Source organism: Chaetodon auriga, chromosome 2 (genome assembly GCF_051107435.1).
Source record: "Chaetodon auriga isolate fChaAug3 chromosome 2, fChaAug3.hap1, whole genome shotgun sequence".
NCBI lineage: Eukaryota > Metazoa > Chordata > Actinopteri > Chaetodontiformes > Chaetodontidae > Chaetodon > Chaetodon auriga.
This window is the reverse complement of record NC_135075.1, coordinates 10539402-10565199: the sequence shown is the minus strand read 5'-3', so window position 1 is coordinate 10565199 and position 25798 is coordinate 10539402. Positions and strand designations below refer to the sequence as shown.

General features: G+C 45.0%; 2 protein-coding genes across 2 annotated transcripts; one reads left to right on the top strand and one right to left on the bottom strand.

Annotated features, from left to right (window-relative positions):
* The first annotated feature begins 171 nt into the window (after window positions 1-171).
* On the top strand, window positions 172-22440 carry rhobtb3 (Rho related BTB domain containing 3). Its single transcript, XM_076753693.1, has 13 exons — window positions 172-581; window positions 966-1197; window positions 2091-2283; window positions 4513-4670; window positions 4955-5063; window positions 7565-7760; window positions 7891-8087; window positions 13135-13244; window positions 14636-14741; window positions 15513-15686; window positions 18599-18765; window positions 19095-19191; window positions 20560-22440. Coding segments are annotated over exons 1-13 (1860 nt in total). The 5' UTR covers window positions 172-579; the 3' UTR covers window positions 20679-22440.
* Window positions 20189-24599, bottom strand: glrx (glutaredoxin (thioltransferase)). The gene is made up of 3 exons (XM_076753694.1): window positions 24315-24599; window positions 23209-23340; window positions 20189-20699 (listed from the first exon to the last, which is right to left on the bottom strand). Exons 1-2 carry the CDS (start codon window positions 24519-24521, stop codon window positions 23227-23229), a joined length of 321 nt encoding a protein of 106 aa, XP_076609809.1. The 5' UTR covers window positions 24522-24599; the 3' UTR covers window positions 20189-20699; window positions 23209-23226.
* Window positions 24600-25798: the final 1199 nt, after the last annotated feature.

Below are 25798 nucleotides of genomic sequence, written 5' to 3'. Positions count from 1 at the left end.
TGCACGTCGACAGCACGGTCCTAGTGAGGGCGCCTGTGTGTGTTGTGTGTTGGCGCGCGCTGCTTCTACGTGATGCCCGCGTGCGTGTTGCTGAGTCAGGCGCGACTGCTTCAGCCCGTCGCTCTCTCTCTCTCTCTCTCTCTCTCTCTCTCTCTCTCTCTCTCTCCCTTCATATGGTCTGGACACGGAGGCGCGAGGCTGCTCTCTCCGCGTCGCCTGTGTTTCCTGCCGACTGACAACTTGTTTGTCTGTTAGCGCATTGGCTGCCCATGGGCGCTGCTGTTTACACACTCCTCTCCGCCGGCTGGGCTGTCCGGTGCGCCTCTGCGGTCGGTTCGGGACGGTATCGGGTTCCGCTTTTATGAATGAATAACGAGACTAGGAAATGCCAGTGACTGCGAAACTCCCCAGCAGCCGGGCTCCCGGGGGGCCAGCCACCGATGAGAGGGATTAACGACGGAGCGGAGCCGCGGCTCATTGCGGAAAAGCCGAGTCTGACTGCAGACTGGCGAGGAAACGCACCGCGAGGGAAACGGGCTCCATAGCGTAGAGCAGCGGAACAAAACCGCGGTGACCACAATGTAAGTTGCTCTGGAGCTGCAACTCATTAAGGGATGTGAGGAGAAGAAGAGGTTGCTGGTAGGGTTGCATGCTATATATAAATACATATATATTTGTCAGTATATCACTGATTGATAAATATGAATACAGCACCGAAAATATGTCTCCAAGTGTCTGTTATTTATTGCACCAAAATACCCTCTCAGGTGTAATAAGGGCCTTGGCAAGCTTCTTCTCAGTCATTTTCAGTGACATAACGGCAATGCACTGTCTCCGTGATAGACATGAATAATAAGGACCAAAGCAAACCCTCCTCTCCCTCAGCGCTACCTCTGGATCACCATCATCTGCTTGTGTGCTGCTTCATTCAAGTCACTTCCAAACAAGACTTCTCTGGCTTGCAGGTCCATCCACATTGTGGCTCTGGGCAGCGAGTGCCCCGGAGGAGTCGGGCCCGGGGAGGAGATCATGGGCCAGGGGCAGCTGCAGGGAGGCCTGCTGTGGAGCTACCTGGGTCACGGGGCGCTGGTGGGACCCTGCGACCTGGAGAGCAGCATGCACAACCCAGCCTTCATGGAGTACACCTCCCGTGTGTTTGGAGATGTCACGGTAGTGGTTCGGGATTGTCCCAGCTGGGTAAGAGAGTGGTGGTGTGTTTGTGTGCAGAACAGAAGGAGGGAAAACAGAGACTTGTATGGATTGAATCAGTGTGTGCTTTGCTCTGTTCATTCATGTGTCCATCCCCAGTTTGTACATGAAAAGGGAGCTTGAAGAGTCATTTTTAGGTGCTGTTTGGGTCATTTTCCTCCCCACCTCCCTGTAGACAGACTGGAAGGTTAGGGCAGGCCAAGACGGTAAAACATGCTATAAAAAAGTGGTGGAATTTTGCCAGAGCATTGTCGTTGTGACAGAGTGTGCGTCAGTTCACTTTTCACTCAGCTTCTGTTTCTCAGAAGACGTACAACATTTCAGATTCCAAGGCCACTTGCCTTCCAGCCTGCTGATTGCAGGCTTTGTAAAAAATGTCTCTATTCTTAGGAAGACGCTATTTTAACATGCGCTGCACACAGACAAAAAAAAAAAATACAACAACTGATGAAAGAACTTTTGTTCTTAATGGCACATGAATTTGAAATGAAAGCACTGTTGTTATGATTCTGTAGCGGCACTGTATGCGTCCTATTACAGGGCTGTCAGCCTGTCAGGGGTGGTGCTGGTGAAAGTCTGTCAGTCTAATTCTACGTGTCTTTTTGTTTATTCAAATGGCTCAAAGCTTTCTGAAGTGTTTTTTTTTTTTTTTGCCTGCCTAATGAGTTGAGTTGCTTTTGAGCGAGCAGCTATAGCCTCACACAGGTCCTTGGGGGTAAAGTCCCAAGAGTCACACTGAAGTATTTCTACAAAGAGGGACTCAGAGGGCTGGGGTTATCTGAGTTAAGATTCACAGTACAGGTGGAGCATGCGGGCGTTCCTCGTGCCTGTCCTCCTCTGACCTCCTGTTTTTATCTGTTGTCCTTCTCTTGACTTTCTAGGACTTGTTGGACAGTGACTGGGCCAGCGTGCGGAAAGTTCTTGAGCAGGCGGACATCCTGGTCATTAAATACTCAGTCACTGACAAGCTGGCCTTCCAACAGGTCAGGAATGGCTACGCCCCGAGACTCCGGCCGCTCCTGAGGCACTGGGGCGTGCCTGTCATCCTAGTCGCCGTTGGAGCTCGGCTGAACGGTGAGGACGCTTTCGTTCTGTGTTTTTTTTAGAGTTTAGTTGTGCCAACAGCGCCTTGACAACTGATGGCTCCTCTTTGTCTTTGTTGTGTGTGAACAGTGGAGTTTGAGAGGCAGCAAATACAAAACGTCTCAGCTGTTGTACTTGATATTCTGGCATTTTAGGGTTAATTTACCGTTGTCTCAGTTGTTGAGTTTGATTTCCGGACAATATCATGTTCTGCTCATTGGACCAGTGAGAGATCACTGTCTGAGCCTTGTGTCCTCTATTATGTCCTCCCAGCAATGAGGAGGATGCTCATGATTAAATCTCCTCTTGGCTGCCTTCAGGCAGTCAGCTCACATGCTCTCTCGCAGGGAACACAACAAACCAAGACATTAAGTTGAGATTTTTGAGCCATTACAAACCTTGCAAGCAAACTAGAGCTTGTGCAGCACTTAAATATGCACTCTGATGGCTCAGAAGTGCATCACAACAGTGGTTTGTCCCATAAGTGGGACTGGGGTGCTTGGGTGTAGCCCCACTGAAGGCTGCTTAACACATCTGGAACTAACATGAATGCAGACTGACACCTCAGAGAGTGTGCATGTGTTCTTGCACACACACTGACCCTTGTCGAATCCAGATTCAGTAAACAAGCTCATCAAATGCACCTGGTTGTATTTTTAGCTTGTCTGCTCGACATACTTTGAGATCCTGTCAGAGCTTCGCTGCAGAATGATCACAGTGTGAGTCAAGTCTTTGCCAGAGAGAAAGGAGGAGAGGGAGTGGGTACCTGTAGACCAAAGCCTTTGTTTGTGTTTTTGTTTGTGGCTGCTGCGAGTATATTCATGCTATCCCCCCATGACCGCATAGAATGACGGCTGAGCTCTGAGCGCTTCCTGCTGCTCGACTTTAGACCACCTAAGGCACAGCTGTGGCAGAGAGTGCTGCCGTACGTGCATTAACACAGCCATTAAACCAGCTCTGAACGCAGGAGCACAGACAGATTTATCCAAGGGCACGCACACACTCTCACGCTCACAAACATACCACTGATATGCCAAGTCACTGCCCGTCAGACGCTCACACACACACACACACACACACACACACACACACACACACACACACACACACACACACACGCTCACACACACACACACCACCTCTCTCTCTCTCACACACACACACACACACACAGCCTGTTTTGCTCTGTCTCTATGTCATGCCTGTAGGTTATTAGCAGTATGATTTATCAAATGCCTCAGCACTTAGCTGTGTGTCCCCCTCATTCTCTCTTTCTCTCTCCTCCTTTGTGCAGTCTTTTTTACGCTTCAAGCTAATCCCTTCAAATTTTCTGTCTGATTCTGTCTCTGTGGTCCCCATGCACACATCCCACAGTATGGCTGATCCTAGTCCACGTACCGTTGCAGATTTTATGTGTTTAGACGATCTGTCTGTCCTGCTGTTGGAAGTGAATTTGACGTTGTTTGTCTTAGTGAAGATGTGAAATACAGTGACCTGGAAATGAAAAACACATCGGTTTGAAATGAAAGAAAACCAAAGGACTAATGACGTTTCTGTAACGACGTCGATGAAAACACAACAAAACGCAAAACGACAGTCTCTCACACCCATCTCCCTTTTACAGTCCTTGTTGGCTGTCTCCATAGTCACATGAGACAGACTAGTATGGGCATACTTTGTCCCCTGAGGGAGTGTCAAACACTGTTAGCCAGCGTTGGTCCAGTTTGGGAGTAGATTCTCTCTCAATCATGCACATCACAACCACCTGAGTGATGACTGTATTTATGACTTTATAGAGTATAATAGTTGTTCTGCACTGTGGTGTCAACAAACTTCAGTTAAACTGAAACCTTTCTCCGTTAATTTATTGAGAGCTGTCAGTACAGTTTTTATCCTTCTTCAAAACGGGTTTTGACCCGTGTCTCGGACGTTCATTAGCATTAAGGGTCAAAATATTGAGCTTGAAGGCACACATTGCACTTATGTTCCTGTTTTAGCTGAATATTTGAACAGATATGAACAGCACGTTCTATTGATCTTTGGTCATGACCCCGCGCAGCTCATTCAGTGACACATGATGTGAGGAGAATTTCCAGCACTGGCTCTCCAGTTCATACCAGGTTCATGCATCCTAAGAAACACAATATACAATCAATAACTCAAATACTGCCTCCAGTAGGCTCACCCTCATCTTAGAATGAAATCCTCCTCTCTGTTCAGATGAAGGGCCCCCGTGTACGTGCCCGCTGTGTGCGTCTGACTGGAGCAGCTGCGTGCCTCACAGTGAGGGTCTTCAGCTGTCCCGGGACCTGGGGGCCACCTACCTGGAGCTGCCCTCTCTCAACCACGTCTTCGTGGGCCGCTACTTCGGCAGCGTGGTAAGTGCTGACCTCACACTTGAATGAAATTTTCTAAATAAGTAATAATAAATGCCTGTGTGTGTCTTGATGCTCAGATCAAGCTGTGAGGTAAGTCCTTTGCACTCTTCCTGTCTGTTGAGCTCGATGAACTCTTCACTTCAGATTCTTAGTCGAGGAGACAGGGACAGGTAGCTGCGTTGGTCTTCTCAGGAAGTTGTCTCCAAAGCGAAGAATTGATGATGTAACATCACTATTTTTGTGCCCTGCGCTTAAACTAACATGTGTATTTCTGTATTGTTCAGCTGGAGTACTTCATGATTCAGTGTCTGAAACACAAAGCCAAAGAGAGGCCAGAGAAGAGGCGAGGAAATAAAGTGAACGAGCTTCGCCCCCCTCACTTAGAGCAACCAGGTCAGAGGAATACTATGGTATCCAAAACTAATGTTGCTTTTATTTTTTTCCCGTTTATTTTATTAAATATTTTTTAAAGTAATTTAATTTTCATGTTATTCAGTAATTATTGCTGCTTTGAATTGTTCTTTTTACGGTGTAGAGACAACCCTCCGTTGGACCGACTGGATTGTTTCTTCTCACAGCTTACATAGCCATAAAAAGAGCTGAGCACAAAGGTTTTGTCCCGATCAATGTTCTCTGCTCCAAACTGGAAATAAGAAGAGAGACAAAGAGCTAGGTAGACCGCTTTAATTCAGTGACGTTTGAATCAATTTCAGCCCGAGCTCTTTTCAGCACGAGACACAGCAACAACTGAGTGTTTGGTGCCTTGTTGTGAGGCAGCTCAGTTAATGTAGATGCGGGATGGGAAAGGGTTATTCATTAACCTCAGCTTTTACCACATTTTCTGAGTTTTAACCAAATAAGCAGACAGCAAAAATCCTTGATGCAGTTTGTTTTTCATTTTTGTGCATAATACTAAAACGGATTATTTATATCTCTGTTTTGGAAGATTTAATTCAGGGCTGCAACTTTAAACCATTTTCATCTAAACTTTCTGGAACCCAAGGTTTGCAAATAGTTTGTTCTGTCTGATTACAGCTCAGGATACAAGGACATTCAGGAAACCCTCAGGTTCAACCCTCAGAAGAAGCTCAAGCTTACTTCACTGCTCCCTGGAAATTCAGAATCTCACTTAAAAATGAAATGAATCTTCAAAACAAACCACAATGAACTCATGTTGAAAGTTTTTACTGTCTGACTGTAAAGTTACTGCAGACGTAATCAAACTACCTTTAAGTCAGTCGGGCTCCGCACACACAGAATGCTTATTGTGAGAAGAGATGAATGACTGCGTTGATCAGGAACCACAAGCTTCACACACGGCGAGCAGCAGAGACACGAGAGGATTACTGTAGCGAAGCTGGAGCGCTTGACGGTGACGTTTCTTTTGCTTTGGCTTAATGTTCTTCTTTTTGAGACCGTGGCACTCTCTCTCCTAATTGGTTAAAAGACAGTCTGATTAAATCTGTGAGCGACTGCTATTCCTAACCACCGGATGTTGCCACAACACTGAAAGCTTTCTGTGCGTTGTATTTGAACACCGGCAATAGATCCAGTAGCATAATTGATATTACAGTGAGAGTCCAGTGGTGTCTTCTGAATTAATAGCTCCACCTGTCTTTTCCCTCGCATCTACTGCGGAGACCACTCACAATTCAGTATTTTTCACTGTTTTGCACAGTTAATTTTTACAAAATGCAACACCAACCACACTGTTAAACCAGTGTTAAATATTGACCTGACCACTTTGCTGCTGGGTGTCTAAGTCTGATGCAGTGACTGACAGCTTTACGTCCAGCCAAAATCTACTGGTGTCTGTCCAACACTACTTAACTCTACTCATTGTGTAGGTTGCATTGAATATGACGTGCAGTGACTCAGGAACAGCACTGTTTTCACGGCCAAATGAAATCGCTATATGAAAGGAGATGAGGCCCACAGAGGTGCAGTGTGTATTAAGCATGAATAGGAATATAATAGGACAGTGATTTGTGAAGCCCCCACCCCCCTCACTTCCTTTACTTTCCTTTTACATTCCTGCTCAATGCTTTGTTACTTTTTATTAATCCCAATTCATGAATACATGCTTCACAAAGCACTGTTTTTTCTGCTTCTCTCCTTTTCTGACATATTTCTTTGCAGGTTGTTGCTCCAAGTTTCCCAATTTTGTACTTTTTTTAGTGCAGTACATGTCTTGTATTCCCTCCTCAGTTCACTGCAAATCATTTATCTGTGACTATGTCTGTCCAGGTTTTCGCTCTATCTTCTTACACGTTAACCTTTATTGAAAAGCCTTTGTATGTGCTTTGTAGTGGTATTTGATCACCAAGATAAACTAAAACATAACTACTGAATGTCAGCTTTTGGTGTCAGTCCCTCCAGATTAAAAAAAAAAAGCAGGGACAAATCTTGTGTTGAACAGACGTGACAATTTCTCCATTACTTCAATAGACCAGAATCCAGTGCAGCAGCCTTGGTTTGCATCTTTGCAGGTCTGTCATTAGTGCAAAGACAAACATGTCTGGAAGCGTTCTTTCTAACTTGAGTAACAGGGCAGGGCACAACATGACCTTGCTCTCTCTCAGCTCTCTCTTTCTTGACTAAAAGATCTCGCTACTGTCACTCGCTCTCCCTCTGCATACCCGTAATACACCACATCTCCCTCCAAGTTTTCAAAAAAAGGAGGAATCACTAGTAGAAGGAGACTGAGGAAATATTAGTGCACCAAAAGTGTAAATTGCAGCTCTACTCTGTGCTTTGACCGTAACAAATGTGCTGGATTTTCTTTTTGAAAATATGGGGAAGCTGAATTTCAGCAGTGATTCCTCATCAACACAGCTCATCCTCTATCTTCCTCTCTCTCACCCTGCATGCTCCCTCCTCCACCCTCCGTTCAGCACGTCTTCCCCCTATCCGTGTAGAGGAGTCCAGCTTCTCCCAGGACATGCAGTGGTTGTTGGAGCGTGGCGTGCAGTTCGCCGATGTGGCTTTCTACGCCGGGGACTCTGGGAAAGAGCTGGGATGGGCGCACGCTGCTGTGCTTTGTGCTGTCAGCCCATACTTCAGACAGCTGCTGCTGGGGCCCAAGACCAGGTAGGACAGATATTAGCTTGTTAGCAGGATGGAGCTTAGCGGTAGCCAGCAGGGCCTCAGCCTCTCTCTGCAAACTCATCTTCAGTGTAACTGAAGGATTTTGAGCTGAATTTCATCTCTGGTCGGACAGGGAACGTCCCCAGTCACGGTGTGTTTGCCGAGAGCGGGATGGAGGCCCCCATTCGCTGCTCTCCACCTGGGACGGGGGGATTATCGATGACATGCCACGATCAGAGGGGCACCTGACAGGACGCCTCTCTCGTCTGGTGGTGAAGGACCCCCTCCTGTGTATGTGCTTGTGGGAGACTCTCATGTTCATTTACAGAGGTAAAAACCACCAGTTAAACACGGCATACTCACATGCAATCTGCTGCTTTGGGTCTTTTCCAGGAAATTCTGTCATTTCCATTTAACCTTTAAAACCCCCCACAGCTTGCGAGATGAATATGAACATTTAATATGCTGATTATTTTCTTGATTAACTGATTAATAGTTTGGTCTGTAAAATGTAAGAAAATAGTGAAAAATGCCACATAATTTCCCAAAGCCTGAGATGACACAAATTGCTTGTTTTTTTCCAATCAACAGTCCAAAGAGATTAAATTTGCTATCAGAGAAGACTAAGAAAACCAGGAAATCCTCACATGACATTGGCTAATTAGCACTAAACACAAAGTACATCTGAAGCTGAAAATCTTATGTTTTGCAGGTATTTGGTTGTAAACCAAAGTACTGGACAAATTGAGATTTTGACCTGATGATGGCATCAGATGAAATGTCAAGGGGTCAACAAGAACAGTTCATCCTCAGGGGGACATGAATGTACCAAATTTCATGGCAATCAATCCAGTATTTTCAATACTTCACTCGGAGGATCAGGGATCACCAAAGTCGTCAGGATTCATTCTCTGGACACCATGAATGTCTGTAGAAAATCCCATTTGCTAGTTGTTGAGCTATTTCAGTCTGGACCAAAGTGTTGGACCAACCAACCCCAGAGAGCTTCTTTTTCATTCAACTTGTCAATTAATCAACTAATTGTTTCAACTCTAAATATGTATGGTGTATGTATCGATGGATCTTTTTTGACATTGTCGTCATTTTTAAAGCTCTGTTGTAACAATAATCCAACTATACTGCATGGCAAAATATTCAACTAAAAGCCTAAAATATGGCGAGGGGGTGAGTTAATCACAAGTGAATTCGAGTGAATGCTGCTAAACCGTGTCTCGATTAAAGGCTGCACCAACTTAAATCACAACAACACAGAAGAGCCTCTGATCCTCTGTAATGAAAACTCTGTGGTTTCACCAGGATCAAGTTGCCCAAACTGACTCTCTGGCATCAGGATGAAGAAGAAGAAGTGCCAAATAGAAAGTGGAGATCAGAATACAAAACCGTCTCCAAAACAGCAGCCAGAGAAATCTGGACTCAGCAAAGATGGCTCAGTCCGTTTACTCCCATCACGCTACATGATTTCTGGGAAATGGTGTGCATCTCACTTTGTCATTGGTGCTTCAGCTTTGATGCTTCCCGTTTGTTGTGGCCATGTAACACGCATTATGCATTCTGCACACATTCTACAACTGGAATTTAAATACAGCTACCAGAGCTGGACTGACATTCAAGCATGGGAACACTATCCCCCAAAAGCGGCTACTCTTTCTCCAATAATTTAGATGTGATGATTAATGTCCCCTGGCAGCAGAAGGCAGTTTGCCTGCTATTGGGTCTTGTCCAGTGTTCCATTATGGTGAGGAACAGAAATCAGTCAAATTGAAAGTGCTTGATAGTAAGCAACTGTAGTATTTTAATCCTGGACCTGATCATTCATCATGTAACTGTGATCTCACACTGTACTTAGATGCCTGGGGCCACTTGTGTTGCCTTTATCTCGACCCAGCTCAGCTTTATTTGACATTACAGACACGTATTGGTACATGGAGCGATGTCTCCGCAGAAACTGAGTCTCCATCATTTGGATGGCTAATGGGATTAGTTGATAGGATCTGGCTCTGTTACAGTAGCCTCATATTTACATCGATAAATGGTTTACTCTGTAATGAAACTGTCATGTAAAATTAACAGCATCTTATATTAACTTTACCCAACAGGGCTGCAGGCACATGCAGGCATAAAGCATGCCGCTAAACCATTTGCAGATGCAAAATGTTCTCCAGCCGTGTGTGAAGCCTAGTTTAACAGCTGCATGATATTCTCTGCGACTTCAGCGCCGTCCTGAAAATCTTCTCAGTCTGCGGCTCAGAGGCTGCAGCGCCGTTCTCGCTGCATGTTAGATCGCAGCTTCTGTGCACGCCAGCGCTTCGTCAAAGGCTGCACATTGTGCAGGAGCGCTCATGGCGAAAAGCTGCAGCAACATCTGATTCCTGCTGCCTCTTAACATGTATGTGAGCAGCACCGGTGGTCTGAATGAACACGGGTGTGTGTGTGTGTGTGTGTGTGTGTGCGCGCTCACACACACACACACTACGGGCTGATACACGAATGCAGGAGCTGAGTGTGTATGTGCGCTGGTGAAGGGTGAGCGGAGAAGGGAAGAAGATTATAGGGTTAGACTGAGTCTCTCTGAGTGACTGTATGAATAAGAATAAGAAAGCCAGTGGGATTTTTTTTTTTTCTTTTCGAGTAACAGAGGAGGAATATGGGAAAGTAAGGAGTGGAAAATTGTGAGTCAGGTGAAAACCGAAGATGAGGGTGAAAGAGGGGGTGGAGTGTTTAAGGTGCTACTTGCATTTCTGTGAGATAACATGAGAATGAGAGCGTGTTTGGTTGGTGGGGGAGCTGGGCACTAGAGCGTAATGTGTGTGCATGTGTATGTGTGTAGCTTGGAGAGAATAGCAGAAAGAGCAATATGTGTGCACGTGCTGAGCAGAATACGAATGTCACGTTTCCATAAAACACTGCAGGGAGACAGTGTTAAGCCTTGTGTGAAAAATATTAACCTTCACCATGGTGGGTCTGATTGTATGTTTAAAGCAGCTGACCTCACTTACAGTGTGTGTGCATCCCTGTGTTAGTGTATGTTCTCGAGTTGGAAGATGAGAATGTGTGCCTCCATTGCCCACAGAAGCACTCGGAGCACAATGAGCCAATGTTTGATGCTCATTTGCAGTAAATCCACAACAAGCTGTACGTCGCTTTCCCAGAGACGGGACAGACATTTTCTTGCTTGCAATTCAGTTCCACTCATTTGTCAATTGTAGCTCATTTTGTTGGTCTGGCAGAACAAATTTCCATAACAATATCATGTCTCTGTAAACACGCCACGTCACACTCGTGGTATTATTCCACACTCTGGGTTTCTGTCACTTCAGTGCGTGTGTGGACAGTCACAGAGGCCGTGACTTTGCTTGTGTGATGTTAACACTGTGAGACTATGTCTCCTTGTGTAGTGTGCTGCTGAATTATTGAATTTGTCACTTTGCTGCTATTGTGTGTGTGTGAGTGTGTGTGTTAATGCATGTTTAGTACATGTAGTACATGTGTATGATGCATTGTGCATGTGTGTGGTCATCTTGGCCTTATTTGAGGTCAGATTTTAGACTACAGCCCAGTTGTTTTGGGACTATTTGTCTCACTGGGGAAGAGTTGTTGCAATCTAGCTTGATTGCGGTTGAATTTAGCAGACAATACACTGATTTATGTCCTTGTTAGAGTTAATTACGTTAAGGTTTAGAGTCAGGAAGGTAGTAGTTATGGAAAAAATTAAGGAAAACCTCCAGGAAATTAGTGTTAATCTCTACAACTTGTTCCCAAAAGTATCTCAGCATTTGTGTCTGTGTGTGTTTGTGTAGGTGGGTGCGAAGAAACACATCAGCATGGAAACTTATTTGTGAGATTATGATTTAAGCATTGTGCAGCCTTTGCTTTTTGCACATATATTCCATTTTATTCAGTGCTTCTCCATTCCACACATGAAAACATGGAGCAGTGTATCCAGCCCTGGCTCTGGCTGCATCATAGCATAGCGGCACAGCTAATCTCTCACCCTGCCTATGAGGTGTATGTGCTGTGCACTGTCATTATCCGGCGCCGTGTGTTGCGGTAATCCCTCTATCAGCCCAAATACCATCATTATGAACTAATGATGAGATAAATCCTGCCCAGTCCAGCTCCCTTCTTCCCTCGACAGTCTGTTTATGTCCCGGTGAGACAGAGTGCGCCACCTCAATCAAGCTGCAGAGCTGTGCAGGCTTTATAAAGGAGTATACCACCTAGGTCAATACATGCACGTTTGCCAAATGAGAAAGCAGGGTGAAGGGTTTTACTCTGTCTTCATTGTGTTTTTAATAGTTTAACTTTATATTCAATGCTGCTACATACCGAGTCAGTATTTCACATCCTTTCTGATGGCAACTTACTGTATATCCAAATTTCTATTCCTCTGTTTATTTGTTGTACATTCATCGTTTTAAGCTATGCTAGCAGCTCTAGGGATACCAGTGTCTGTCCGTATCTCCCTTTGGTTCATAGTGAAATATCTTAACAACTGTTGGATGGATTGCCATAAAGGTTTGGACAGACATTCACATCTAGTGCCATCATGAGGTTCACATTTGTGGTTTTTAGTGAAATGTCTCAACAGCTGTTGAATTATAAGTACTTGATCCATGTGGTCGATGTTTTTTTTTGTTTTTTTTTTGCATTTACAGGCCAGGCTTTTCCTCTTAGACCAAATACCTGCAGAGCTAATGATGTATCCGCCTCAGCTGTGCTTTGTGTAGCGCATTATGTTAGCATGCAAACACGCTAAACTCAGATGGTGAGCATGATGAACATTACACTGGCTACACATCAGTGTGCTGGCACTGTCAGTGTGAGCACGCTGGCATGTTTGTCAGTGTTTAAACATTGTTTTTCAGCCTTTGCTACCAAAACTGGTTTATATTTGTAATATGATTGGATGAGAAACAACTAAAATGCAGATTCTTCTTTAATAAGTCTAATTATTTAATTACATGTGGTACCTTTAATTTAATTTGTGAAAATTTGGATTAAAGCTATAATATCTTAATAAAATGAATGTGATGTTTTTGATTTCTATGGAATGGCATTTTTAGCCACAAACCAACTGGAAAAGGATTGAAACTTAAGTGGCATGATGTGTTACGCAAAGGCATTCGGGTCACTGTTTCTGACATTGGTGGAATCTGGCCTGGGTGTCCCACCCATAACCACCATGGATTATACAAGCAGACAAATTTTAGAACAAGCCAAGTTTGTCAAAAACAGGTCCTGAGTGTTCAGCGTAAGGTGCGTGGGTGGTCAGGGCACAAAGCCAGCTAGAAAAGAGTTTCTGTAAACTGTACTATTGTGGCTCCACAGAATCGGTGTGTTTGTGGATGTTTTTTAGGAGCGTGGGAGTGGGATCACCTCCAGGAGGCCCTGGAGGAGAAGCTGAAGAATTCGCTAGCGGTGGCTCAGCTTATGGAGCGCATACGATCCCTCATCGGCAGAGACAGGGTGAAGTCTTTAATGTCTAAAATCACCTCTCCTCTCTTTCTCTCACACACACAAATGTAACAAAATTCACATACCAGGAACCTTATTTAAGACTGTAATATCCTATAGCATGTATATTCCAACAGCCCTTCCCAAAAGGGGTTAAATATCTATAATGTGTCAAATCTACTCTTTGAAAACATAAACACATGTTTTTGTAGTTGCAGACTAACAGCGCCTTAATTAGCAAGACCTTGTTTAGAAACAGCGCAGTAATAATGTGGCAATAATTAGCATATTTACATAATTACTGCCTGTATCACAAAATCATTAGCACAAAACAAACAAGAGATGCTCTCAAAGGAGCTTAAAGCACAACACAAGGTCTGGAAGGAGTTCACACTGGACGTCAGCCACGAAGTCCAACTTTCCGTTGAAAACTGCAGCGTCACGTCTGCAAAGCATTGTTTCGATTTAGAGAACATGAGGTGGCTCCGTGTAGCAGGCAGCAGATTTTAGCATTTAGAGAGAGATCAGGAGATATGACATGTCTATGTCTGACAAGCCTTTGGCACCATGCATGGTCTACCAACCCATCTGGATGGAACTGGGTCTTCTACCTGAGGCAGTGTTGAGACGAGCTGACACACCGAGAGACGGCTGGGCCACTTTAACGCGATGAGACGCCCTAATGTCCTGTCATGATTTCATCTCGTCCTCTGCAAACACCTCCGGGTTGCCTCGCTCTGCGAGACCAGCAGAAATTTGCTTTCCATACGCTTTCCATTGATTTACAAAATCAAAGGGTCTTGATTCTGTTGCTGCCTCTTCTGAAGGCTCTGTGTTTGCTGAGCGCTCCCTCTGCGGCAGAGCAGTGCGAGAATATGGAGTTCTTTGTGCTTCAGTTGACTGAGAAAGGTCATGTCATGGTAATGGGATGCTTTGACGGCACTCATCTGCAGGCTTAACCAAACCACTTGTGCACTGACAGCCGTTCTCATACCACTGATTTCACCTACTGTGCAGTGCAGTAGTGTATGCATACGTAGCATCATCATGCAATTTCTAATGATGCAATATGCATTATTATCCTTGAAATGCTTAAAATGAGCAGAAATGTGTTAATAAATAGACAGTTTGCACGAGCGTCTGGTTCTCAGTGTGTTTTCAGTGTTAGCCAGTTCTGTCATGTCGTTCTTGGCATTGCAGTTCAAGTATGTTTGGGTAGCGCTAAGGAAGACTGGCACAGAGGCCATTTGTATTCCACAGGGGAGGTGAGATAGACGCACCGAATGGCAATTGTGCTGGTAAGTAGTACCTGACATCCAGCAGAGGAGTGTTAACTCTCTCTGTCCGTCCTTTTTGCTTCTTCTCTCCTGCGTGTGTGTGTGGTTGTGTGTGTGCACGCATAGGGTCCCAGGGACACCCCGAGTGCACGGGCAGCTCAGCTCGGCCCCCAGACTCTTGTCAACCTCTTCAATTCTCCTCTTTACTCTGATGTCATCTTCATGGTGCAAGGTGGGTCCACGCTAATCTGTTCGACACACACACATTTACAAATGTATGCACCGTCACACAGCAGCGCAAGGTCACATTTTATTAGCCGTGATTGAATTATGATCTCAGTCCCAGGGCCTGGTCATCCATTTGGAGACAAAATAAGATAAAACGGTCCGAGGGACCGGCTGCTTTCCGCTCCTGTCATGTTTCATCTCACCAACAGCTCCTCCATGAGCTGCATTTAGCCAGTTCTCTATTAATGGATCAAACTGAGAAATCCAGAAATAATGCCCCAAAGCCTCTCCTCAATCAATATTTATCTCATGAAAAAGTCCACTGAGTTTTTCTTGTCCTTGCACCTCTGAGCTGTGTGTTCAGCTGATGGAGGTCAGAGAAAATTTCGACAGGAATATTTTGTGGGGTTTTTTTTTTTTTTTTTCTTTAATGCTGATGAGATAATGGAGTGTGGCGACAGCTGTCACTGGCTGTTAACAGCACTTAATGACAGCGATTATGTCAGGACGTGTGCCCAGGCTTTATATGTCTTTTTTTTTTTTACTGATAATTTCAATGGCCCATAATGACAGATGAAATCATCACTCATGATAAGTCAGATCAGTTTGGCCTCTGTGCTTCTGTGATGAGGCCAGAGACGTGATAGCGGAGGATGTGTTGTTCATGATGGTCTCAGGTATTTCACTTCGTAATTCTTTGGGACTTTCCTCAATGCTGCTCTGAAATTCAAAAATCTAGATGTTAATTTTGCGTGTGTGTGTGTGCGCGCTCAAGGGAGTGTATTGCCAGCCCACCGGGCAGTACTGGTCGCGCGCTGTGACGTCATGGCGGCCATGTTCAGCGGGAAGTATGCTGAGGCCCGGAGCCGAGTGGTGCCCATCCACGGCGTCTCCTCGGACACCTTCCTGTCTTTCCTGGAGTACCTCTACACTGACTCCTGCTGTCCTGGTGAGTTTACTGCACACAGCCCAGACAAGTGCTCAAGTGTACCACTGTGACCACAACTTAAGATTAACGACTAAATGGCACCTAAAACTGCAAACGCATTCCCAGTGGGAGGCCTAAATATAGTAAGAAAATAGCCCTGCAGTCCTCTTTATCTTGTGGACTAATTAAACCCTGTAGCAGATTTTGTATGGTGGTGAGATTGATTGCACTGGGAAACCCTCAGTCAGTGTGTTATTCATTCACCCGCCTATAACTTCTCCCTCAGGCTGTTGCTGTAAATAAAAATAGAGTTTGCTTACTTTAATAATGGATAACTCTAAATAGATGGTTGGTTGATTTGATGCTGCGATGAAAGCGGCTTCAGATGCCACGCATGTGACCAACAAAGTGACAGAGGGACAATGGACCTTTGATGTAATTTTAATGTACCGCAGGAATAAGCACCATTACCAAATCAGAGGACACTTGAGAGAGGTACAGTAGTGCTTTCCTGTAAGCCTCGCTCACAAAACGCAGCCCAAAACGAAAGCGCAGATGATGAGTGCCATCAACCATCTGTGCGACTGCGACATGCTGCCAGTGTCAGTCTCAGGAGGCACGCAGAGAACAGCACTGAGCTTAAAATTAAATTAGATTTAGTGATGACAAAATCAACCCATGGCATCGCTGCTTCATCCACTTTAACAGTGCCGACCCGCGGCCCCAGACGTGCTGCTGCTGTTGTTTTCCTCTGACACTATCTGTCACATTGTGTGCTGCGTTTTCAAAGTAATTAGTGCTGGTAATTCTCTCCTGTGCTGGCAGTGAGCTACAGCGCATCCCATTATTTGAAGTGTCTCCGCCACCTTAAAGTTACAATATTTTTATCCCAGCGCTGAATCAAGTGGCTCCCTGCAACTTAGCTGATACTGTGGAGGCCGCTGAAAGTCAACACTGAGCAGCTTTCAGCCACTTCTAGCTCCTCTTTTGGCTTTCAGTCCTTGTTCTCAGGCTGATTGTATGCTACCTTTTCAGTGACTAAATGGCTCAGAGTCGAGGTAAATAACTGGTGAACACAGTCAAACATTTCAGCGGTGATTATTGGTTTTACCTCTTAACAGGTGGCCAAAGGAACTCAAGTGTAATCCCAATGTTGCTCTGTGTCTGCTGCATGAGTAAGTAGGCTAGTATTTGCTAACAGGTTAGGAAAGAACAACAAAAGCAACCAGCTAAACAAGTTGATAAGCCCAAATCTCATCAAAAGTAAGTGTAGTCAAGCCTTCAGACTGCAGGTGATTACAGATTCACAGAGAGAAACTATCCCCTCCTGAGTTAATAGATAAAGCTGTATAACGCGCAGTTACAGACTTAGAGTTAATTACAACATTGCCTGTCATCTTTCTTTCCGGTATTGTTACATAACGAAGCTGCTGAATAGACATTGTAAAGGCTCAGAATAATCCGTTCTGAATAACCAGCTACTGAGAGCTGACAATCCCCTTATTTTGTGGCATGAGATGTTTTGATGAAAAAAAATCGTGAAAAACTTCGACAAGCAGCCCTTAAGATCCAGCTTAGGTACAAGGAGGGTAAGCAAGCTGTTTCCAGAGATACAGCTTCACGTTGAGTCATGGGAACAGGAAATTAAAGGCATGAAAGAGCTCCAGAGGCTGCAGCCGCTGCACTGTTATATAAGAGCTCAGCACTCAAGGTCACTGCAAGGTAACTCCACCAGTGGAGACAAACACGAAGGGTGTGAGTGAAATCAGAGGGAGTCTTCCATTCAGATAAATACTGCATATGATAGAATACATTGTTAATGCTCATTTGTATGTTTACAGAATCAGTGTTTACAGGAGGGAGAGAAGGATGTGGACGGCTGTGTTTGACTGACATAAATGCAGGAGTCATTTGACTCCACATTACATAACAGGACATTACTGGTTTGTTGCATGTGTGTGTGTAAGGATGTAACTTGACAGCTTGGGAAGGGCTGTGGGAAATTATTTTTTCTTATATATTGTGATTTGATTGAATGCATAATGTTTGTATTCTTGGTTTATGATTAAGGGGGGAAGGCAGTGTTATGTTTTGGCCATGCATGCAGCCATGAAACATCTGGAGTTGTGTTTCTCGCCACCTGTCAAACACGAGTTCAGTTTTCTCTCTTTTACCTCTGTTTTGGTCTCCACCACCTCCCGAGGGAAACATCTGGCTCTTTAGCTGCTAAATGTTTCCACTGTGTTCACCAGCTAGCTGCTAAATTTGCCCGTCAGCTGTTTGGAGCTGTGCAGGTCGCGTACAGATGCTAAGTGTTCTGCAGACTTGAGGCCAACTGTGGAGTCCAGTAACACTTTTCTCACTACAAACAACACCTTTAGTATACACACAGTTAATTTATCCATCGTTAATATAAAAAGTGAGGGTGTTAATATTTTCACTGTTTGTCTTTTATAAACTACATATTTGTCTGCGCTGTGTCACACTGAGTGGGCCCAGCGTTCAACCACATCCATTTGCTCTGTAAGTAAACAGACTTTATTTGCAACGAGCCTGCAAATAACGTTAAATAACGTTAAACATTCTGCTTTAACTGATGGGACTGATGCCTTTGGAATTTGTTCAGCGTATTCTAATCTTATATTAAATACATCCACAAAGTGCCTTTATTTTTCTTATATGGCTGTTCTAGTCTTCACGGGACATCCCTTGTGTGGCTCTGTTCCAATTTCAGTTTTGGACCAATAATCATAACAACGCTTCAGGGAGCATTTTAAAGCCTTTGATTTCTTCTGGAGGCCTGTGTGCTTAAATATGGCTCCAGCTGTTGTATAAATGTGGAATAATATGTAACCTACACAATGCTGTTCCGACGCATGTGCAATACTTACGTGTACAGCGTATCAGACAGTGCTGTGTGTTTGCGTGTCCAGCCAGTGTGCTGCAGGCCATGGCCGTGCTGGTCTGTGCCGAGATGTACCAGGTGAAACGTCTGCAGCATCTGTGCGAGGTGTGTGTGTGCGCCTACCTTCAGAGCATGCCCAGTAGAGAGCTGTCATCAACAGGTATCAGCGTGATTCGACTCCTCCGCCGAGCAAAGGTCAGTGCCGTTTTGAGTGTGTGAGGGTGAAAAAGGGCGAGAGAGATGAACGGAGAACATGAACAGACCTGCAGGAGACGGCTTGTATTTGTAAATGGGTTAATGCCCCGTTGTGAATGCACATTCTGTGTATAGAAGAAATCTAGCCGTTTGTCAAAAGATGCCAAATGCAATGATTTTTCTTTGCCAAGCGTAATCTTTTAACTTGCAGTAGCCTCAGGCCTCCATCTGCAACAGATATTCATGATAATCTGTTGAGAAGCATGAATTCTCCCGAGCGCGGCCGTCGCTCGTTTTGACATAATGTCTATGTTTCAATTGATTCTCAGTGCCACAATGCAGAGCAGCTGTATGTGTGGCTCCTCCACTTCATCGCCAACAACTACCTGATCTTCAGCCACAAACCTGACTTCCTGGAGCTCTCAGGTCAGTGTGCGGATTTTTAAACACATGGTAAATGTCTGACAAATTCAAATAAGCCCTGTGTGTGACGGTTATGCAGCTAAAACTGCTGCAGAGAGTGATAGCAAAATGAAAGTGCTGATTTCAACTTTTTAGACTGCGTCGGGCTTCGTTTTAAAAATGACTAAGTCAAAGCGCCTCCAGGCTTTTGTGTTTTTCCACACAGTATATGTAGGTTAGGCTCCCTCTGTCTCAGAAGTGCTGTGAATGGGAGGCTGGATCTCATTTTCTGTCAAATGGCCAACCAGCTTGTAAAATACATGAGGTGGAATCAAGGTGTCCAACAATGAGATGTAAATTAAAAAGAAATTTAATAAGTTTGGACCGAAGAAAATGACTTCATCGCTCTCTAGTTTGGACATTTTTTTGATTAGCTTTGTGAATCAAACATGGTCACAGGACACCAGTGAAAACCTCTGTATTTTATCATACTGTTACAGAGTGCAGGTAGCACTTATATACAACCCTGACTCCAAATAGGTTGGGCTGCTGTGAAAATTTGCCAAACCTTTTTGACATATGCTCAATTAAAAATAGCTCAAAGTCAATATATTTAATGTTTGACCTCATCAGCTTCATTGATTTTTGTAAATATCTGCTTATTCTGATCTTGATGCAGCAACATGTTGCATGCTGGGAAAGTTGTGGAATGCTCCAAAAGCACCTGTTTGGAACATTCCACAGGTAAACAGGTTGATTGGTAACAGGTGATAGCACCATGATTGGGTATGAAAGGAGCATCCTGGAAAGACTCAGTCATTCAAAAGCGAGGATGGAGCGACTGCATGCTGCGCCCCAACTTTTTTGGAGTCTGCGTTGTGTTACACTGTGTGCTGTCACGCTGCCTTATAGTTTGCTGAATACTATAAGTTCCTGCTTGCGTTGCTTAATACTTTGATTGCTTCTCATTAGGTCACAGAAACGCAGTCAAAGCTAATACAAAGATTAACTGCAACATTGCTCTGGTTAGTAGCAGTAGCATGTTTTATTGTCATCATGAGTCAAACACACAAAATCTTTTAAGGTCATTGGACGGGTACTGAAGGGCACACGGGCAGTCAAAGGCCAGAATAAGCAGACAACGCATGATCGATCACCGCTGATCTGCTGCTTGTCAGTGTAAATGAAATCTGATCCGATATTTCAGCCTTGTTGGCTGTGTTCATGGCAACAATCCAAAGAGTTACTACTCAATGTGTCCGTGTGAGTATCTGCCAAGTGCAGTAAATCTTGCTGCAGTGGTTTTATTCCCATGGTTGTGTTTGCAGGGGACCATAGTTATGATGTGTGTGTGTGTGTGTGTGTGTGTGTGTGTGTGTGTGTGTGTTCCAGAGGAGGAGCGTGAGCAGGTGGAGAGGCTGCGCTGGCCGTCCAGAGGCTACCTGCAGGAGCTCAGTGAGTACCAGCAGCGGCGGCGCAAACTTCGCAAGTCCCGCTGCATAGTCATGTGACCCCACCTGGACGCCAGAAACCTGCGGGAAAACAGGGTGGGGGGAGAGCAGAGGGGGGAGACCAGGGAGACAACAATGACAGAGTGAGACTGGAGAAATAGTTCTGTTTTCAGACTGTCGTGCTGGATGACGGGCTGACTGTGAAGGACACTGCTGCAGAGGAAAACGTCACAAGACTCCTTAACCAATAGGACAACGTGGTCGAGCAGTGACATGCACCGCCGTGACACACCTCTCTTCCCCCGGAGCAAATGACTGCGCGTCCTTTGCATAACGACGTTTCCATCATGGGCAATACAACATGACTGACGCTTAAAACCCAATCTGAATTGAAAATGACTGGCTGGCCACCGGCCAGACGCTCCGTGATGGATTATATTTTGATTGGCGGAGGCAAAATGGGGGATTTCGAAGATGAACAGTGACACAAAATGACTCCATTAGGAGAACAGATATATCAAATGACCACACATCTGTTGAACGGCAGACCAGGATCACACGCAGACCGTTTCAGGCTACAGTAACGGGTAACGTGGCGTCAGGCTGACGAAGCAGGGAGGAGACTGCGCTGAGGCGTGTCCTTCCCTGCTCCACACCTGGGGACGGACCGCTCCGCCTCAAATTAAACTTGGCCCATGATGCTTCTCTGTCCTGTCGGACCTGAAAATCGTGAACGTTGTGTGCACATGCAACATTTCTCCGGCTGAAATAACGCTGGAGCCTCCAGCTTGTCGGTGGCTCGATCGGTATTTCAGCCGAGCGTCGCTTTCATTCAGAAACGGCTTCACGTTAAACTACAAATAGCCTGTATCAAAATCAAGTGCTCTGTACACCAAATCCAGAACAATTATCAATGTATTTTTAAGACTTCATTTAAAGCCAGCAAGCTAGACTTTTTCACCAATTTCCTTTGCAGGTTAATATGAAATAATCTATTCTTTATCTGTTTGCAATAATGAGTAATAATGGTCTGTCTCTGTCCGTCACACAAAAGGGCAAAAGCCTTTTGTAGCATCTGCGTGTACAGAAGTGGCATAAAGATGAAGGAAAAACAACCATATCATGAACATACGTTGGTACACTGATAACCACAATGCCTCTGGGTGATACACAGTATTTATTTTACCTTATTTTTTCATTTGAGAGGTTGTTTTTAATCATAATGAGAATATGATTTATTGGTGCTGCAATTATTTTTGTAAACTTTACTGTATGTGACATGATTACAACATTACGGTATCGAAGGGTTCCACTGTTTTACAGTCTGCTGTTTTGCTGGTGTTTACTGACAAGGTGACATGATTATTAAAAAAAAAAAAAAAAAAAGCTGAGGTACGGGAAGACAGAACCACTTCATTTATCAGACGAACTGAAACAAAATCAATAGTGATATTTTGCAGCTATTTTTTATTCAGTATCCGTCAGTAACATTCAACAGTCAGCCTCTAACTGTATTTGTATCCACTTCCTGCAGTACTTCAGCAGAGGCTGTGTAAATAGTAGAAGAAAGCTACCGCTGTGAGGTTTTGACAGCGCGAAGGAGACACCAGTCGGCCTCTTTAACCTGCTGTGATCAAAGCGTGCGTCTGCTAAGAAATCCTCGGAGAAAGAAAGAAAATCAGTAAATAACAGCTGAAGAATTGGACTGTGAAACCAAGTGCGCTCCAGTGCTGCATCCACGCCCGGTGTGGAGACGCAGGTGTTGTACAGGCTGTAGATAACATGACGTCTGACTTTAAATAAAGACATGTTTTAGAATGAACGTTCCACAGACTGGCCGAGCCTGCTCTCCGCTCTGTGTGTGCTTCCTGGTGTTCTGAATGAGAGTGAAGCTGCATCGCTTTGCGGAGCGTGAAGTCGCACCCTCACGTGTGACGAACGACCCTTTGTGCCAACGCGGTGAAGTTGCCAAACGAGCCAGAAGAGTTTCCTCTGGTCTGGGGGTTGGTGAGCCGTCCCAGATGCTGCGCCTGTGCTCTCTCAGTATAAACACACTTAAAACAAGGCCGCCATCAGGCTGATATCACACAGTGTGCTCTCAGTGTAACATCTCAGAGTCATGTATGGGGGTTAATCTGGGTTGAGGTCTGGTGACTGAGGAGGCCACAGCACATGATGAACACTGGTTTCATACTCATCAAAGCGTTCATTCAAAGCCCTCCTGTGGCCTGGACTGAAGCATCTGCGTTCATTATGTTTTTCACTCGGGTGTTTCCTTCAATTCGTCACCCATCTGTGCATTTCCATCAGGGTGCGATCCAGTGTGGGCCTGCAGCAGATCTGCCTTTACCACCAGGCAATTACCTCTCATGTCTTTGAGCAGCACCTCAGGCATCTTATTTCCTTTCATTTATTTATTCCTGCACTAATGAGAGCTTACTGTTACTAATTAATGCACTTAATGACTTGCTTGGGGTCTTCTGAGGGGAAACACCCACCTCCTTTTCTTTGCTATTACAAACACTTCCCTGCTTTACAGTCACTCCCTGTTTCACTTCTCGTGAGTGTGTGAGTGTGTGGAGTCCTGTACCTGCAGGTGTGCAGCGGGTCATTGCAGGGCTCCAATGGACTGCAGCATGCCCTCCAGTTTACCACTCTCATGTAGCGCCGCCACGTCGCTGCCGCCTCCAATGCACTCCTCACCGATGAACACCCGCGGGACCTACGGTCAAACCAACATGATGGGTTCAGGTCTGCAGCGGGTACGTTTGTACGCAGTCATTGATTTTCAGTGTTGTGCATAAGGCTGACTGATATCACAATACATACCATGAGACAACACATAGCTGGCTCCTATTAACACCATGGTAACTATCCCTTTAACATCACTGGGTGTATTAAGCCATGCTGCTCATCAATAAGCAGGTATTTAATTCACAGGATTGTCCAGAATCTGATTATTCAACTCAAACCGGTTTCGTCACATATATTTTACACTTTACACTACATGAAAATGGGAATATAACGCTATATTTACCCAGTGATGGAAAGAAAACGACATACACTCAAATACTGTATTCAGAAGATCTCTACAACCAACACGTGAGTCCTAATAATCTCATAATAAATCCTAGTAGTATAACATACATGCAGTTCTTCTACTTTTCATACCTCCCGATTGCACTTACAAAGCCTCGTTTTACAGTGTGGCAGCAGTATTTGTGCTTCAGAAAAGGATCTGACTAGTCCCTCCACCAGTGCATCCACCGTGCCAGCAGAGTTTTAAACCATGATCCCATAAGCTGACATTCATCAGTCAGATATCTTGTTACTGCCACACTTCCTTGTGCTGTAAAGCTGGACAGGCCGCCACAGCCCTCACTGACTCCATCATGTGGGAATCCCGCTGCACGGCTCTCATGGAACACTGTGCTCATAACGAAACAACAACCAGGATGTGACTCAGAACTTGGTCACACCTTCTGATCGCTACCGAAACAGCTAGCACTGTTCACACAGACGCTGTTAAAAGCTAAACCTGCACTGATTTATCGTCTGCACTGAGGCTAAAGTGACCCCCGCCCCTGTCCTCTGTTGGCACACATCAGTGCTTCAGACACACACGCGACAGCCTGTGCTTGCAGGTCACACTCCTGCCTCGTTTCCAGCATGACAAAGCAGCATCGCCGTGTTTACCGTGCGGGCTCCAGTCAGCTCCAGGAAATAGTCCTGCACGCTGCCCATGTCGCTGCGTCCGCTGATGTCGATGTACTCCAGGTGTCCCGGCTTGAACCTGTACTTTGACAAAACGTCTTTGGCCATGATGCAGTACGAGCACGTGGGCTTCATGAACAGCACCACTTTGTCACCTTTGATTTTGGCCTGAACGAACTGCTGCGCCATTTTCAGCCGGAGAGATTGAGACGAGCTGAAGAGGGACCAACGGAGGAGACGGGAGACGGGCGCTCAGCGGTTTGTCAACTCTGTGCATCACGTGACGTGAAAGGCAGCCCCACCCCCTTCTTAAAGACATACTACGCAGCCTTGCGCGTGCACACAAGCGCGTTCACAGATTGGTTTTTATTTGTTATGGCGTTAGGGTCGAATAAAATTTTAAAGCATCTGAGTGGACATGCAGTACAGAGCACACAGCAGATGCAGTATTTACCAGATGAAAATGACTGGTCATGATTCAGGGTGAGTGGGAGGTGGAGTTCTTTAATTTAGTTACATCTGAACTTGGATTGGAGCTGCCCCTGTAACAGATGGGACCGCGGTTTGGGACTGCTGCTCTAACGCACTATTTACTGCACTGACTTCCTGTAACTGTCGTCGTTAACAGTGCGTGTCTGTCCCGGGTCAAATCCCGGGACTGATCACGGCCAGGTGGCTAAAGGTTATATCGGAGGGTCGTCGTTTCCCGGGACATTGCCAGGACCGCCCGGGAACTTTCCCGGATTATTGCCAGAACGTTCGGAAATTTCCCAGAACTTTCCAGCAAAATTCCTGAAACTTTCTGGGAAATTTCCCAGAAATTCCCAGAATTTTCCTGGAAATTTGCCTGAAAATATCCAGGATATTGCTGAAACTTTCCCAGAAAATTCCCACAAAATTGCTGGAAAATTCCAGCAAAATTGCCAAAATTTCCCAGAATATTCCTGCAAAATTGCCAGAAAATTGGCAAAAATTGGCAGAAAATAGCTGTAATTCTCCCTGAAAATTGGCAGAAAATTCCAGCAAAATTACTGGAAATTGGCGGAAATTGCTGAAATTTTCCTGCAAAATTCCCAGAAAACTGCTGCAGAATTGCCAGGAAATTTCCAGAAAATTGAAAAAACAAAAAACAAAAACCTACAAAATTCCCCAGAAATTTGCTGAAATTTTCCCGCAAATTCCCACATTTTCGAAATAAAACTTTCAGACTCTGATGATCAATTCAATATTTTTGTTCAGTCTCTCTGTGCAGCCCAGTACCAGTCTGTGGCCCGGTGGTTGGGGACCACTGATTTAACGTGTCTCTCACTGCTGCACGGGCCAGCTAACAAAGTTCCCTCATTTAGCAATATACAGTCACCTATTTAACTCTCAACAGTTGTCTACAAAGGTCAACTACGTGGAAGATGGAGGCATGTTCTGTGTACAGCTCAGTCATCTTTTCCTTGTCTGGTGCAGAATGATCT

What these genes read in the sequence shown, in the direction of transcription:
- rhobtb3 (XM_076753693.1), top strand. An exon ending in TCTCATGTTCATTTACAGAG is followed by an intron (nt 8,088 to 13,134) that starts GTAAAAACCACC and finishes GATGTTTTTTAG; the next exon opens with GAGCGTGGGAGTGGGATCAC. An exon ending in CCCTCATCGGCAGAGACAGG is followed by an intron (nt 13,245 to 14,635) that starts GTGAAGTCTTTA and finishes GTGCACGCATAG; the next exon opens with GGTCCCAGGGACACCCCGAG.
- glrx (XM_076753694.1), bottom strand. Translation starts at nt 24,521, where the DNA reads ATGGCGCAGCAGTTCGTTCAGGCCAAAATCAAAGGTGACAAAGTGGTG. An exon ending in AGCTGACTGGAGCCCGCACG is followed by an intron (nt 23,341 to 24,314) that starts GTAAACACGGCG and finishes GTTTGACCGTAG; the next exon opens with GTCCCGCGGGTGTTCATCGG.